The following is a 13870-nucleotide window of genomic DNA, read 5'->3' on the forward strand; positions in this document are numbered from 1 at the left end:
CGTTATAGCAGATGGAGTGGGTTGTTCCGTTACAGCAGATGGAGTTGGTTGTTACGTTACAGCAGATGGAGTGGGTTGTTCCATTACAGCAGATGGAGTGGGTTGTTCCGTTACAGCAGATGGAGTTGGTTGTTACGTTACAGCAGATGGAGTTGGTTGTCCCATTACAGCAGATGGAGTGGGTTGTTCCGTTACAGCAGATGGAGTTGGTTGTTACGTTACAGCAGATAGAGTTGGTTGTTCCGTTATAGCAGATGGAGTGGGTTGTTCCGTCACAGCAGATGGAGTTGGTTGTTCCGTTACAGCAGATGGAGTTGGTTGTTACGTTTTTGTAAAACGTTGATTGTTCTGTTGCTGTAGAATGTTGAGTTGCCAGATTCCATGACGTGTGAGATGAAAGCGCTGTTAGAGGGACTCCTACAGCGGAGCGTGGACGACAGGCTAGGCTGTATGGGCAGAGGGTATGTATGCGTACAGGGTTGGATAAATACGGTCCCTCCACGAGGAATTCCATGACCCAAAGTATATACACATGTATAACAAACATCGTAAAAGTTGAAATTTCCTTGTTATGGAAATGCTTGCAGTTTTAGGGTTGAGTAAATTAGCGGTATACTATCAATAAAAGATATGTAGAGTGTATAGTTTTCAGAACTATTGCCAACATAAAAAATATTCAACACCATGATAGGTTAAATTTATTGAGTCAAAATGTAAGCATTTCTATATGCAAGAATTTCCTCTTTTAGAGTATGTAACTGGTTCTTTTCTGCAATTTGAAAAGATACAGGAACAGCTTTTGCACAAGCCCTGTTATGCATACACAAAGACCTTAAATGATTGATTTACGAAATATTATGGGGAAAATGTACAAACTGACAAAATTTATGTAAATGCCACCTTAATATAACAGACATGTGCCAATAATGGGTAATGATTTCCGTTCCTATTCCTATTTCATCGCATTTGATGAGATAAAGATCATGTGTCTATAAAAAGGATTGCATCCCTTGGGTGTCTCTTACATGTTAGTGTGTACTGCAGGTCGGTGTTTTAAACCTCCATCCACAAGATTAAATTTGCAGAAATATATTTGAAGATACTGTACAGAATTTGATGCTAACACCAGACAGATATAGTCAGCAGCTAGTGTAAATCAATACCGGTCCACCAGACATCGTCTGCCTGGTCGCCCACTGGGATCCGGTATTATAATTCCAGAAATTTGTTATTATATCTGTCTTGTTAGTCATTCTACCTCGTATTGTATAACTATTGTACAAACACTACAGTTAGGAGATTGATACGTTCGTTCGTGAAACATTGGCATTCGCCCCAAAAACATCTGCCAAAGTATGACCAAATGTCACCAAACTGAAGTGGAATTGACATATATGTCATAAAGAAGGATAACTCTCATAGACCAATTTTGTCATTTGAAATTTAGAAGGGATTTATAATTATATTTGAGTTTTTTTGTATTTTTTAAAGATTTTTTGTTTCGAAAATGAACATTTTTGGATAAATGTTATATATGCATTTTGTTATTTTTTTGCTCATCTTTGGAAGCTGAATTAGCTATATTTAGAATATTTTCCCAGTACATGTATAATGATAAAAAAATCCCGAAAGCATTCCTTAATCTTCTGCCATAAAAATCCATATGAGTCATAGAAACCACTGTTTACAGAGCCCAGGAGGTGAAGGAACATCCATTTTTCCGAACAATTGATTGGACTCAGGTGTACCTACAGAAATACACTCCGCCTCTCATACCCCCGCGGGGCGAGGTCAACGCAGCCGATGCGTTTGACATAGGATCATTTGATGAAGAAGACACAAAAGGCATTAAAGTAGGTAGTGAAATTTGAAATTGAAAGTGAAATTTTATAAACTCATTCAATTAATATCAAAGTGTTACTTTATGCACAAACAATGTATGTATCAAACATGTCGCAACGTTTCAAGACCGACTGGTCCTTTTGTCAAGTTTGACTTTTCCACAACGGTGGTAAATTGTAAAAGGACTACAGTTTAACATCTAATTTTCGCTATATTCTCAGAATGATGAAAAGGTGAAAAATAGAATGTGACATTTTGATAACATCCTTGGAAAATAACACACACTTGTTTGTTAGCGTTAAGATCAAAACACATCAATTCTAATGCGAAAGATTGAATTTGAACAAATTCGTAAAAATTTCGTCAAATGTAAATCACTTGATTTACAGTAGTAGCACATGTACATCTCACATTTGGCTGTACATGAATGAATATTTTTGAGAGTTTAATGATTGCCATATTGAATTACATACGAAAATATTTTTTCATGAAACATTATAGATTTGCAGTACATTTTGTGAGAGGACAAAACAACGTTCTACTTATTTGTTATTCAATATAAACAGAAGAAATTGAAATATTGTCATTTCAGGTCTGCAGATGCGGACAAAGAACTGTATCAGACCTTTACTATACTTATTATTATGCTTACTATACGTATTAACAAAAGAAATTAAAATGTTGTCTTTTCAGTCAGCATAAGATGAAGAACTTTATTGGAACTTTTCTTTATCTACATAAACAAAATGAAATATGGTGTTTTCAGTTAGCAGAAGCCGACCAAGAACTGTATCGCAACTTTCCATTGGTTGTCTCCGAGAGGTGGCAGCAGGAAGTGGCTGAGACGGTGTTCGAGGCAATCAACACAGATACAGATAAGCTGGAACAGAAACGGAAGCAAAAACCAAGGATAGATGACGTGGATGTTGGTACGTTTGAAATGTCCAGAAATTAGTATCAGAGCGGGCCATAAGCGAAAATCATTTATACAGAGAAAAAAAATCAAATGATAAAACAAATTATGATGCCATTGTCTTGGACACTGAGTATATACCTATAACAATTGTATTATCGATTCTTGAGTTATAATTTTAAGCCGAATCAATATACACAGAAATAAAGTGTGAAAAAAAATGTTCAATTAAGTTTTTATGCATCTAATTGAGAATTTGAAATATTTAAATGTAGCTTTTTGAGGTGGAGAACACATTTTTCTATGCATGGTGCATACTGATACAGAACAGAATGATACGGTAGATTTTCATCAATTTATAATACGTATGAATATAGAGAAAATCAGCACTTGCAATATTCACTCCAATAGATTTTGGGGTTGGTCGTGGTCGTGAGTATTTTTTTATCATTGAAGCAGTTCAAAAATAATTTCACTCAAGAGTTTTTGAGCTGGGCACTAGCACACATCAGAATATCAAAATGAGAGTGAGGTTGTTTTAGTGTCACTAAGGGTGCTTTCAGAAGCAAAAACATTTTAGAACTCTTTGTCTGCAAAAAGAAATTGCCCTGAACCGGCCCTCAAAGGATCAGCAAAATGGTTCTGTTGGCAAACTCAACAAAAGGGTTTTATTCCTGATTGAACCAATGATATTTAAAAAAGGGTTAAGTCTGACCATCTTTATAAAGAAACACTTAACATTCACCTGACACATTGTCAAACAATGCTAACCATATAATGATACTTGGTCCTTGAACTCCTGATTGTAATATATCGGGGAAGAAGCAGGCATTTTTCTTTTATCTAAAAATTAGAAAAGATTGGTGTGCACCATGTCTAAATGTTGGACAATTGAAGTCGGACACTGAACCCTCTATTTTGCCATAACATAATAATCCAGGGGTTCAGAGAGTGAAGGTGAGTGTAACCCCTGGAGTGTTGAGGATGCTTAGCGTAACCCCTGGAGTGTTGAGGATGCTTAGCGTAACCCCTGGAGTGTTGAGGATGCTTAGCGTAACCCCTGGAGTGTTGAGGATGCTTAGCGTAACCCCTGGAGTGTTGAGGATGCTTAGCGTAACCCCTGGAGTGTTGAGGATGCTTAGCGTAACCCCTGGAGTGTTGAGGATGCTTAGCGTAACCCCTGGAGTGTTGAGGATGCTTAGCGTAACCCCTGGAGTGTTGAGGATGCTGAGCTACAGATCCTGATAATTGTTTCTGTAATGTTTAACAATTTGGGAATTCTTTAAAATATCTCAACTTTCTATCAATAACTGTTTTTGTACAAATAAAGAGAACACAACAATAATGTGTACAGTAAAATAACGTATAACTGCCTGTATACAATATGAAAGGGATGCTACTCTGTACCTCAAGTCCTTAAGTGGTAATGTTTGAAACATTTGAGATTGTGATAGCAAACCTTTTGTTACTTCAGTTGTCAACAGGATATGGCCTGATATTTTAGAAAATATCTACTTTTTAATAGTTTTAAAGTTTAATAAAGTGATAAAAGAAAAAGTTATGGTTTTCAAATGCACAACCCATTTGGAAATGTTAATTTCCTGTGGTATCACCCTTAATTTTTTTCCATTTCATGTTGGTAAAGTAATTCTAAATTTACTAGCAATAAAGCAGGGTCACAATTCTCATGCATGAAGAATGTACAGTGACGGGCCATACATCTTTCACGTGACGTCATTTTCCCATTGGATTCTGTGTTAATAAAAATAAATTGTAACTTCGTTTAACATCAAATTTTGATAAAACTTATTAATTGACATCCTGTTAGAGAATTATCCAGCATTTTCATTTGTAATATTTATATTCTTACCTGTGGCTGCATTACTGAGATATTACTTTTCATCCCAGCATAAAAGTTATACTTTCCCATAGACAATATGTTAAATTTTCCTTAAAAATATGTTTTTGCCTTTTTAACTTATCATGGTTAGAATTTTACGAAATTAATAACTACTTTATTCATATTACCAATAGAATGTGAGATTATTCTTTAGCTGTAGGCCAAATTTCATGAATATGTGATAAAAAACAAAGTCTGGAAAATTACTTTTCCAAAAGTAAAGTAAAATCTGGCGATAAAATGATGTTACGTGAAAGATTTTGGCACGTCACTGAATATTTTGGGTTAACATTAAGTTATATTGATGGTCAAGAGATAGTATCTATACCCAACAACAAGGAGGAAAAACATGTATGATATATCTATATACTTTACGTATGTACCAGGTCCAACGGACTGTATTGTGGAGGGTGAAGTACTAAAGCTGGGAGGACCTTTTCTACAAACATGGCAGAAGAAACACCTCAAGCTGTATCCCAATAGATTAGAATTTTACAGCAAGAACAAAGACGGCCAGGTGGTCCGGGGCAAAGGGGTGGAGGTATGTGTACTGTATTGTAAATCAGTTCATTTTCATAAGGGGTTAATTTTACGTGAGAATTTCAGAGGACACTCATTTGCTTGATTAAATCAATTAAAATCTTCTACAAATAGAAATTTCATAGAAATTTTGAGAAACTACTACTATATTCACTCGCTCTTACCCAGCTGCAAATATGCGTCAACATCCGAGCATACCTTGGTACTTGTTTCATGTAGTATATAATCTGTAGCAGAAAAACTCAACATAAATCTAAGTTGATAAGAGGGTCCCTTCTCACATCTACAGGTGTCCTGTGCCCTTATTAGGTCAAATACGGTACAGTGTACTCCAGATTGAGCATGCATGAATTTGATGACTTTTTATGCTTTTTACAAAAAAAGAAAATCTGTCTTTGACACATTAGTTTGCAGAGAGTTAATACCGAAGCGATATTTGATGACATTTTGTCAACATATATATGTACACTATTTAAGTGCAATAATTATAACTAGCTCCTATATATAGAAGAGCATGATTCGTAAGCTTACTGTGTTTGCATTACACCGTTACATAAATTGTCATTTTCATTAAATATATGAGCTTAATGAAATCCGTGAAAATTATACCCTGATATGTCTTTGATGCAGTATAAAAAATTGATGTAATGTTTCATTATTGCAGTTGGTTTCGATGTTGGATATCAGAGAAGTGTATCAAGAATTTCAGAAGCTGAACAAAACGGAGAACTGTATAGTCATAGTTCAGAAAAACGACACAAAACTGGCCATCACATCTCCTGTAAGTGGAGTCTGTAGTAGCCAAATGTCCGTATCAATAAAACCAAAATGGACAATAAAATATATGTCAACTATTGAATGTCATTTCCAGAATATTACTTCTCTTATTGATGAAAATCTTCTAGATTTATAAAGTATAATCGTACATTTATAAAATATATTTTGAGCTTTGAACAATTTTCATTTTGATCTTGGTTGTCGGTATGAAATTTCAAGTAAAATGGTTTTAAACAGCTTACAATTTGTGAAGTGTTAACTTCACGTTTTTTGTTGGGGAAATAAATATTAGCTCAGTATAGAACTTGCAGAAAACAGATAGGTCCCTGGAGCTGGACATTTTCGCAGCATTGTTGAATTTATAGTTGAATATCTCTTCACAAACAGTACAAGAAAGAACATGCACTGCTGTGAAAATGTTCTGCTATACAGTAATACCCAAATCACAGTTTGTGAGAATCTCGTGAAATATCCAGAAGAATTAACAATGATTTGATTTTGTTAACAGGACCGGGTACTGATTAACCAATGGAAGGACGAAATCATTAGCGGATACAAAACCTCTACACAAATGATGGCTCAGATGACAACCAAAGCTAGCAAGATGTACGGTGCGGCTATCGCTAATAGCCCTAGCTCAGAAAACTTCAAACCCCCTCTAGAACATAGAAACAGCAACGGAAGCTAGGCTAAAACCCATTTAGTCAGAACTAGCGTGTCAGAAACAAGTGTAGCTTACCGATGGGCATCGTGTGAGATATCTTTGAGCTGTAGTCATGTGAATGGATATTTCTCCTCACCAGTTGTAAAGGTCGACCTTGTTTCTATAACAAAGATAGCTATTGGATGACAGTCATGCACCAAACCAAATGTAACTGACCAATCAACCATCACTTCTGATCCAGGAGTTGATCAATAGTCATCACTCTGTGGGAAAAAATATATTATAATTTCAAACAAAACCTAGGAATATGTTTGTGTTCTACCAGAGATCTGATGCAAATCCAATATAAAAAGCTGTTCGGGAAAGCTGCAGACTTTGCCAGCATTTACAGCTAAAGTCAGGCACTCGGGATGTATTTTGTGTGGTTCTGTGGCTGGAATGAATCTTAGCTGTATTTATATTATTTAATCATTTTGTGCCAATCATCAAAATATCCTAAAAACAGAACAAAACAACAAATGAAATGGCAGAGAGGAAATGCATGATGATTCCTGGATTGAAAGAAAGTTTGTCATCAAAAGATAGATGTGCTTCAAGGCTGTGATTGGTTATCTGACCACCTGGTGTCCTAGCAACGCCGCAACACACCATTCACTGGAAGGGCTGATGGCATATTTCAAACCTGGTCTGACGTTTTAATTTACATGCTACAATTTTTGTTTTATCTGTGATTTCTCATTGTTATGATGATGTATATTTCATATACTTGCATTTTGTGATTGATTTGGCAAAAAAGGAAAACATTGTTACTTCTTTATAGTACATGTTTCAGGTAGACAAGTTATTGTATGAACCCCCTTTTTATGCATATTTAGATCTGATCTTTGACCTTTGTGCTACAAGGGGATTGATCTCTGTGTGTTTTATTCCTCCCCTCAAAGTCTTATCATAAATGTTGCCACAAAGTTTCATGTTAGATCTTCTCCCAGTTTTTCCAAAATTAATCATTACTCAAAAAAAATCTATCCCCAGTCATTTAAGAATTTTCCTAAAAGATATTTTAAAGACTGCTTGCTCTATGATGAATTTCTGTGTGTACGGAACATGATATCAGATCTCTTAAAGGTTCCCAATTTTAGTTCAATATCAGGTTCTTTAAATGTGCGAAAATAACTACAGCTAAGGAAATAAGTGTCGTCCTTTTTCTAAATGGTCATGTTTTGAGAATTGTTGAAATCTTATATTTGAATAATTTAAAAAAATTGTCGAGACAGATGTACCAAAGAATTTACACTATATCTTCCTAATCTTAATAATGCTGGAAATCTTTTTTATTGGAGTTAGTTTCCTTTGAACTGTTTATTGAGAGATTCTTTACAGATGAAATGATTCATTGATGTATCACAATTTATCGGTGCATGATACTATCCCTGATTCAAACGTATTCAAATTGATAATTTACTTTTGAAAAAAAAGGATATTAGTTCACAGAACAGTAGCATAGCATACATGTATGCTTGTATGCTCAGGCATACACTAGAAAATTTCAAGAAGTGTTTATCTAATCATATATATTTTTATTTTATTTTTAAATTATGATTAATATGGACCGTCGGTATCAAATAAATGAATTCTTGAAAATTTTAGTCTGATAAAATAGTGTTGTGTTATGTCTATACACATTGACAAATTTCGAGGTTTGTGTAAATCAAAAACTACTTAGTGTAGTACAAAATTAAATATTATTCATATAAAATGGTTGGGTTTTACTTATTAATAATAAGATTGAAAGGAGATCCCAGAACACAGGAGATTGCTTATAGGGCCTTGTAGGGTTTTTTCAGCTATATATGGGAGGGCTATAGCTAACTCCCATAGACTCTCCCTCCAGCGCTACAGCCTCGGACGCTCGACCCTCTGTAAGCATACACTCAAAAATAATATGCAACGTCACTGCCGAAATATTTGTGTGTTGAGTATGAACTGCTATTAAAATGTTACCTCTGCACCAAAGTCAATATAGTAATTAAAATTTATGAAATTATCATCTTGATATAAATATTAGAAGAAATTGTTACCTATAAGTAAGTTTAAATCAAACACTGCTGTAATACTTGATAATGTATAGGTTCAATTAATTTAGCGGTCCTTTCCTCCGTGAAGTAAAACAGTACATTATGATATTTATTTTGTCATAAAGCAGATATCATAATACTTATTGAGTTGTGATTCATGTGTATCATTTCATCCTCCAGATTCTCGAAAAAGAAAAGAAAAATCAGCTTTAATTAATTAAACATTTTTGATTCGCTTTTTTTCACTCTCTTTCTCCCTTTCTCCCCCTCTCTCTCTCTGTAAATAATAATCGATAGACAGATGGATTTCCACCTGACGATTTTAATGTTAAAAGTGTAGATTTACGAGCATTAAAAGCCTGATATACTGGAACAGTGTAGGAAATATTTAAAGTGGATAGGCAGATTTTATCCTGTTTTTATCAACCATGAAATCCATTTAAAACGATGTTCTTTAAATGTTAATTAAATAGGGCTTCTAACGAGGTCTTGCACATTGTCCTTGTTTTATCTAAAGAAGAGTTGTATCAGCCTCATCTACTTAATACTATAGAGGGCTTTTTGTTATATCTTCCCTACTATTTATTTATTAATATTGATAAATCGTATCGGTAAATTTGTTGATTATTAGTTATTGACAAAATAATGAAAAAAATGTTCATGAATTGTTCAACAATATAGAACAATATTGATGATTTGTTCAACAATATAAAACAATGTTCAACAATATAGAACAGTGTTAATATAATGAATTGTTCAACAAAATATAACAATGTTCAACAATATCAATCAGTGTTAATTGAAAATGATTCTCATGTTTCATTATCAATTGTTCAACAATATAAAACAATATTGATGAATAATTTGACATTTATTTATGAATGGTATAGTTGTCTGAATGAATGATTTAATGATATAATTAATTAATTACATCAAAGGTTAAATCTATTAATTAATGGTAAAAAGAATGAGTAAACACTATTAATTATTGAATAATATTGATTTATGATGAAACAGTATTGATTCATGAAACAATATTTCCCAATCAAACAAAATTATGAGTAAATAATATTGTTTAATGATTAAGCTACAGTTTATTTAGAAACAAGAAACATCATTAATTAATGATTTTACAATATGGACTTAATGATTAAATGTTATCGATTAACAAGGAGTCAGTACTGCTAAATAGTTGAATAATATTGATTTATTATTAAATAATTGATTCATTATTGAATAATATTGATGCATTATTAAATAATTGATTCATTATTGAATAATATTGATTTATTATTAAATAATACTGATTCATTCATTATTAAATAATTGATTCATTATTGAATAATATTGATTCATTATTAAATAATACTGATTCGTTATTAAAGAATATTGATTTATTATTAAATAATACTGATTCATTATTAAATGATATTGATTTATTATTAAATAATACTGATTCATTATTAAATAATTGATTCATTATTAAATAATTGATTCATTATTAAATAATACTGAAATAATACTGATTCATTATTATATAATACTGATTCATTTTTAAATAATATTGATTCATTATTAAATAATTGATTCAAAGTTGAATAATACTGGTGTAATGATTTAACAATATATATAGGAATAATATAACTATAAGACATCGCAGAATTTACAATACTGTTAATTATGAAGAACAATGTATCATTTTGTTATCCAGTGTCAATAGCTGTATAATATACATCTATAAGTAAGATCAAATATGGCGCGTTATGTTGTTAAAAATATTTGAAAATAATTCTCGTTTCAATAAAAAAAAAAAAATGATGAAATGCTGTTTGAATATTTACAATCTGTTTTGAATTAGAAAATTTCCTATAACTACAATACATATGCGTTTTTTGTACTGAAAACAAAACCTAAGAAATAAGTAGCACTCTCTCAACAGTGGCATTTATTTACTAAATAGAACAAATAACAAACCTGATTGTTGATGGTTTTACATTCTCCATTGTTGATCTATTCAACCGTTTGATACCAAAGTCAGTCACAGGGTTTGTTTGTTCAAAAGCGTGTATTATAGACCCTTGGAAGTGAATTTGGTATTGCTTTTCTTTAAAATCGTTTATGTGGAAATAAAAGAAACCAACCTCAGACCAATATTTACCGATGTGTTGATTTAAAAAAAAGAAATGATACTGATAGTTGACTGTTTTTTCTCTTGAACAAACAAGCTCTGTACTTTTGATAGCTTTGAAATGAATTTCACCAGTTACTGTATGCAAAGAAATTTTCGCAGCAGTTAAATTTTTTGCGTATGTAAAAAGGATAAACTTGTCATAACTGCAAATATAGGCAGACACCATTATCTAAATGCTAATTTTATGTCAAGGGCAAAAAATGAGTTTATACAAGGGCGAAAGTTTTGACTGGGGGAAAATTTTCCAGTATACATTATTTGTTTCCTCGGCCCCAAAAATAAAGTGCAGTGTTCCCACAAAGGATGTTTATTTTATTATTTATGAAGGACATGGGAGCAACACTCTTTATTATAATATTTTTGTTCTCTAATTTGGATGACCAAATATGTTAAGTTTGGAGAGATTTATTTATATTGAGATATTTATATATTGGATTGTCGCATTGAAGGCATACTGTATTTATCCAGCAATAAGCACATGCCTGGTAATAAGCCCACTCATATATATTGCAGTTCAATAGAAATGGCAGCAAATGTTATTTCGTTGTCCTGTAATAAGCCCACTCCCCTACTTGGAGTCGGAGAACAAAGAGTTGTCCCCCTTGGCTTAATGCAGGGTAAATACGGTACATGTTTGAACTAAACAAAATCAACAGCTAATTATATCACATACATACCATTCTATTAAGAATTTAATAAACCGAAAAAGACCAAAACATTTCATGTATTGGGTAAGTTGTGAAATGCTTTGGGAAACTCGACTGAGGTTTTCAAATGATGTCTTTGTCAGGGTAATATGTAGTTATTGTTGATGTGTTTCCTGAGGAGTCTGTCACTTTTCATTCACATTTATTTGTTTGTTTCCAATTCAACATTTGCTGTTCAATATCTGGGATGATTTCAATAAGGAAAACATTTTGGATTTTTCAAACCGCTTCTGAAGTCCAGCATTGTTTAATTATAATGATAATACTTTTCATTCACAAAATAACAAGTTGACCTGGGCTGCTCTCATTTGCTGTGTTCCAAACAGCTCAGTCTGTTGCACCAGATTTGTTCATTTTTGAGATATGAACAAACCTTATGATCTGACGTTACTTTTAAGCATGTTTAAACAGATACTTTCAGATGCATGCATTAACATTTGCAGTTCTGTCTATCTTAACTCAGTCACCCCTGAAAATCATTTGAACTCTTCTAATTCAAAGGTTGGAGTAGTTCATTATGAAAATTCAGGGGTGAATGAGTTAATGTTAAATTTAAAAGTACATTTAGACTGACCTTTTTTCCCCTCGCATAGACAAAGTATCCTGAGTGTAAACGCTTTTGGCAATTCACAATGTTAACATGTTTATTTAACTTGTCAACAAAATTCATAATTGTAATCAGGATTATTAAATAGGGATATTCTGCAATGTTTCAAAACCTTTTCCTAACTGAACACATCCCGGATGATTGAGCTGTTACCTCCCTTTTACGAAATCTAATATCAACAATTTTTGAATTTTGCGGGTTATATACTGTACATGAATTGCTTTGTAATAAGCTAGACTTTAAGTTTATAGATGGTGTATTTATAGTAAAGAAAAAAAGAAAGAGTTTAAACATATTTATAAATTTTGACCTGAAAATTTTTACGAACTTAATCCATTTGGATGTTCCTAAACATAACATACAGGAAAGAGTGGTAGATCCAATGTAAATGGACAATGGAAATTGTATCACAGCAAAGGTAAACACTTATCTAAGAGTCTGGGGTCTGATGATATTGGACCATTTTGAGGTATGTTATACTAACATAACCTTATTAGGTAAATTTACCTCGTATGTTTTTTTGTGATTTAATTTCTTTGTACACATATCAAATTTTGCAGCTTATCTTCAATTTAACTGCTTTTGTGACTATTTAGAACTATACTGAAACTTCCATATTTGAAACATGAGTTTGGATAAAACTATTTGTTTTGTGAATAAAAAAAACAAAATTTGAGTAAAACTAGATTGATGCACCCTGTCATTCTTAATTAGAGAACATCTTAATTTGATCATTTATAAAATTTGCCCTAATGCTTCTTTTTTTTAAGAATTATTTAGAAAACAAGAACAGTGATTTAGCTGTATATTTGTTGTTGACTGATGGTTTTTAGCAGAAAATCTACTAAAGAACAAGTGTAACATTTTCTGTTGATAAATATATGTTGATACTGCAGGTATGTTACTGATCTGAGCAATGATTTGGTTGAAGGATATCATAAAATAGTCCTAAACTTAATTTTGTATTCTAATTATCGAAAACATCAAGCCAAAACCTGCTTGTCGATTATTCCATATATTGATATGGCACTGAAATATATCTTATTTAATCATTTGCCATAGTTGTTACCAGATCAAGACACTTGTTATTGCGATTAATTAACCATCTGCAAACTTGATTTTACAACATTTGAGAGAAACCGATCAAACACATGCCATAGGTTTTTGCTTTCCAACAAAATACTGCTTGTTTGAGTAAATGTTTATAATGGTTAAGAATTTAACTAATTCAGGTATTTAGCATCATTTGTCAGAGTGGTTCTCCCGATTTAATGTTTATCTTGCAAGATTCATTATTTCGAACGACAAATATTTATTTATCAATGTTCCTTAGACACTGTAATCGCCACATATGTATACCATCGTGATTTACCAGGACAAAAGACATACATTCTCAATTTCTACACTGTAGACAACATTAGAGTCACTGTTGTTTGTCATTCATGAGAGGAGAAAAGAAAGAAAAATAATGTTTTACATATTCTGTATCATTGCTTATAGATAACAGGGTGAACTGATTGTAGGTGTTCTGGAGCTGTTTGTTGGCACTTGATCAACTTTTGTATGAGGTATTCAATCTCTGGTTCTATGGTGGTTTCGATTATTGTATACGTGTCTATTAAAGTATATGATTGATCAACTCTCCACGGGACAG

General features: G+C 32.6%; 1 protein-coding gene across 2 annotated transcripts in view; it reads left to right on the plus strand.

The window, feature by feature from the left end:
• LOC110461337 (beta-adrenergic receptor kinase 2-like) overlaps positions 1 to 9912 on the plus strand; it is a 119116-nt gene extending 109204 nt beyond the window's left edge. For both annotated transcript variants that reach the window (XM_021514774.1, XM_021514775.1), the window contains exons 14-19: positions 361 to 461; positions 1691 to 1853; positions 2609 to 2771; positions 5042 to 5196; positions 5860 to 5976; positions 6481 to 9912. In XM_021514774.1, the coding sequence (XP_021370449.1) occupies positions 361 to 461; positions 1691 to 1853; positions 2609 to 2771; positions 5042 to 5196; positions 5860 to 5976; positions 6481 to 6660 (879 nt within the window). In that variant the 3' untranslated portion in view covers positions 6661 to 9912. The remainder of the gene's footprint in view (positions 1 to 360; positions 462 to 1690; positions 1854 to 2608; positions 2772 to 5041; positions 5197 to 5859; positions 5977 to 6480) is intronic.
• The last annotated feature ends 3958 nt before the right edge of the window (positions 9913 to 13870 follow it).

The sequence above is a fragment of the Mizuhopecten yessoensis genome, unplaced genomic scaffold (assembly GCF_002113885.1).
Source record: "Mizuhopecten yessoensis strain PY_sf001 unplaced genomic scaffold, ASM211388v2 scaffold10603, whole genome shotgun sequence".
In the NCBI taxonomy this organism is placed as follows: domain Eukaryota; kingdom Metazoa; phylum Mollusca; class Bivalvia; order Pectinida; family Pectinidae; genus Mizuhopecten; species Mizuhopecten yessoensis.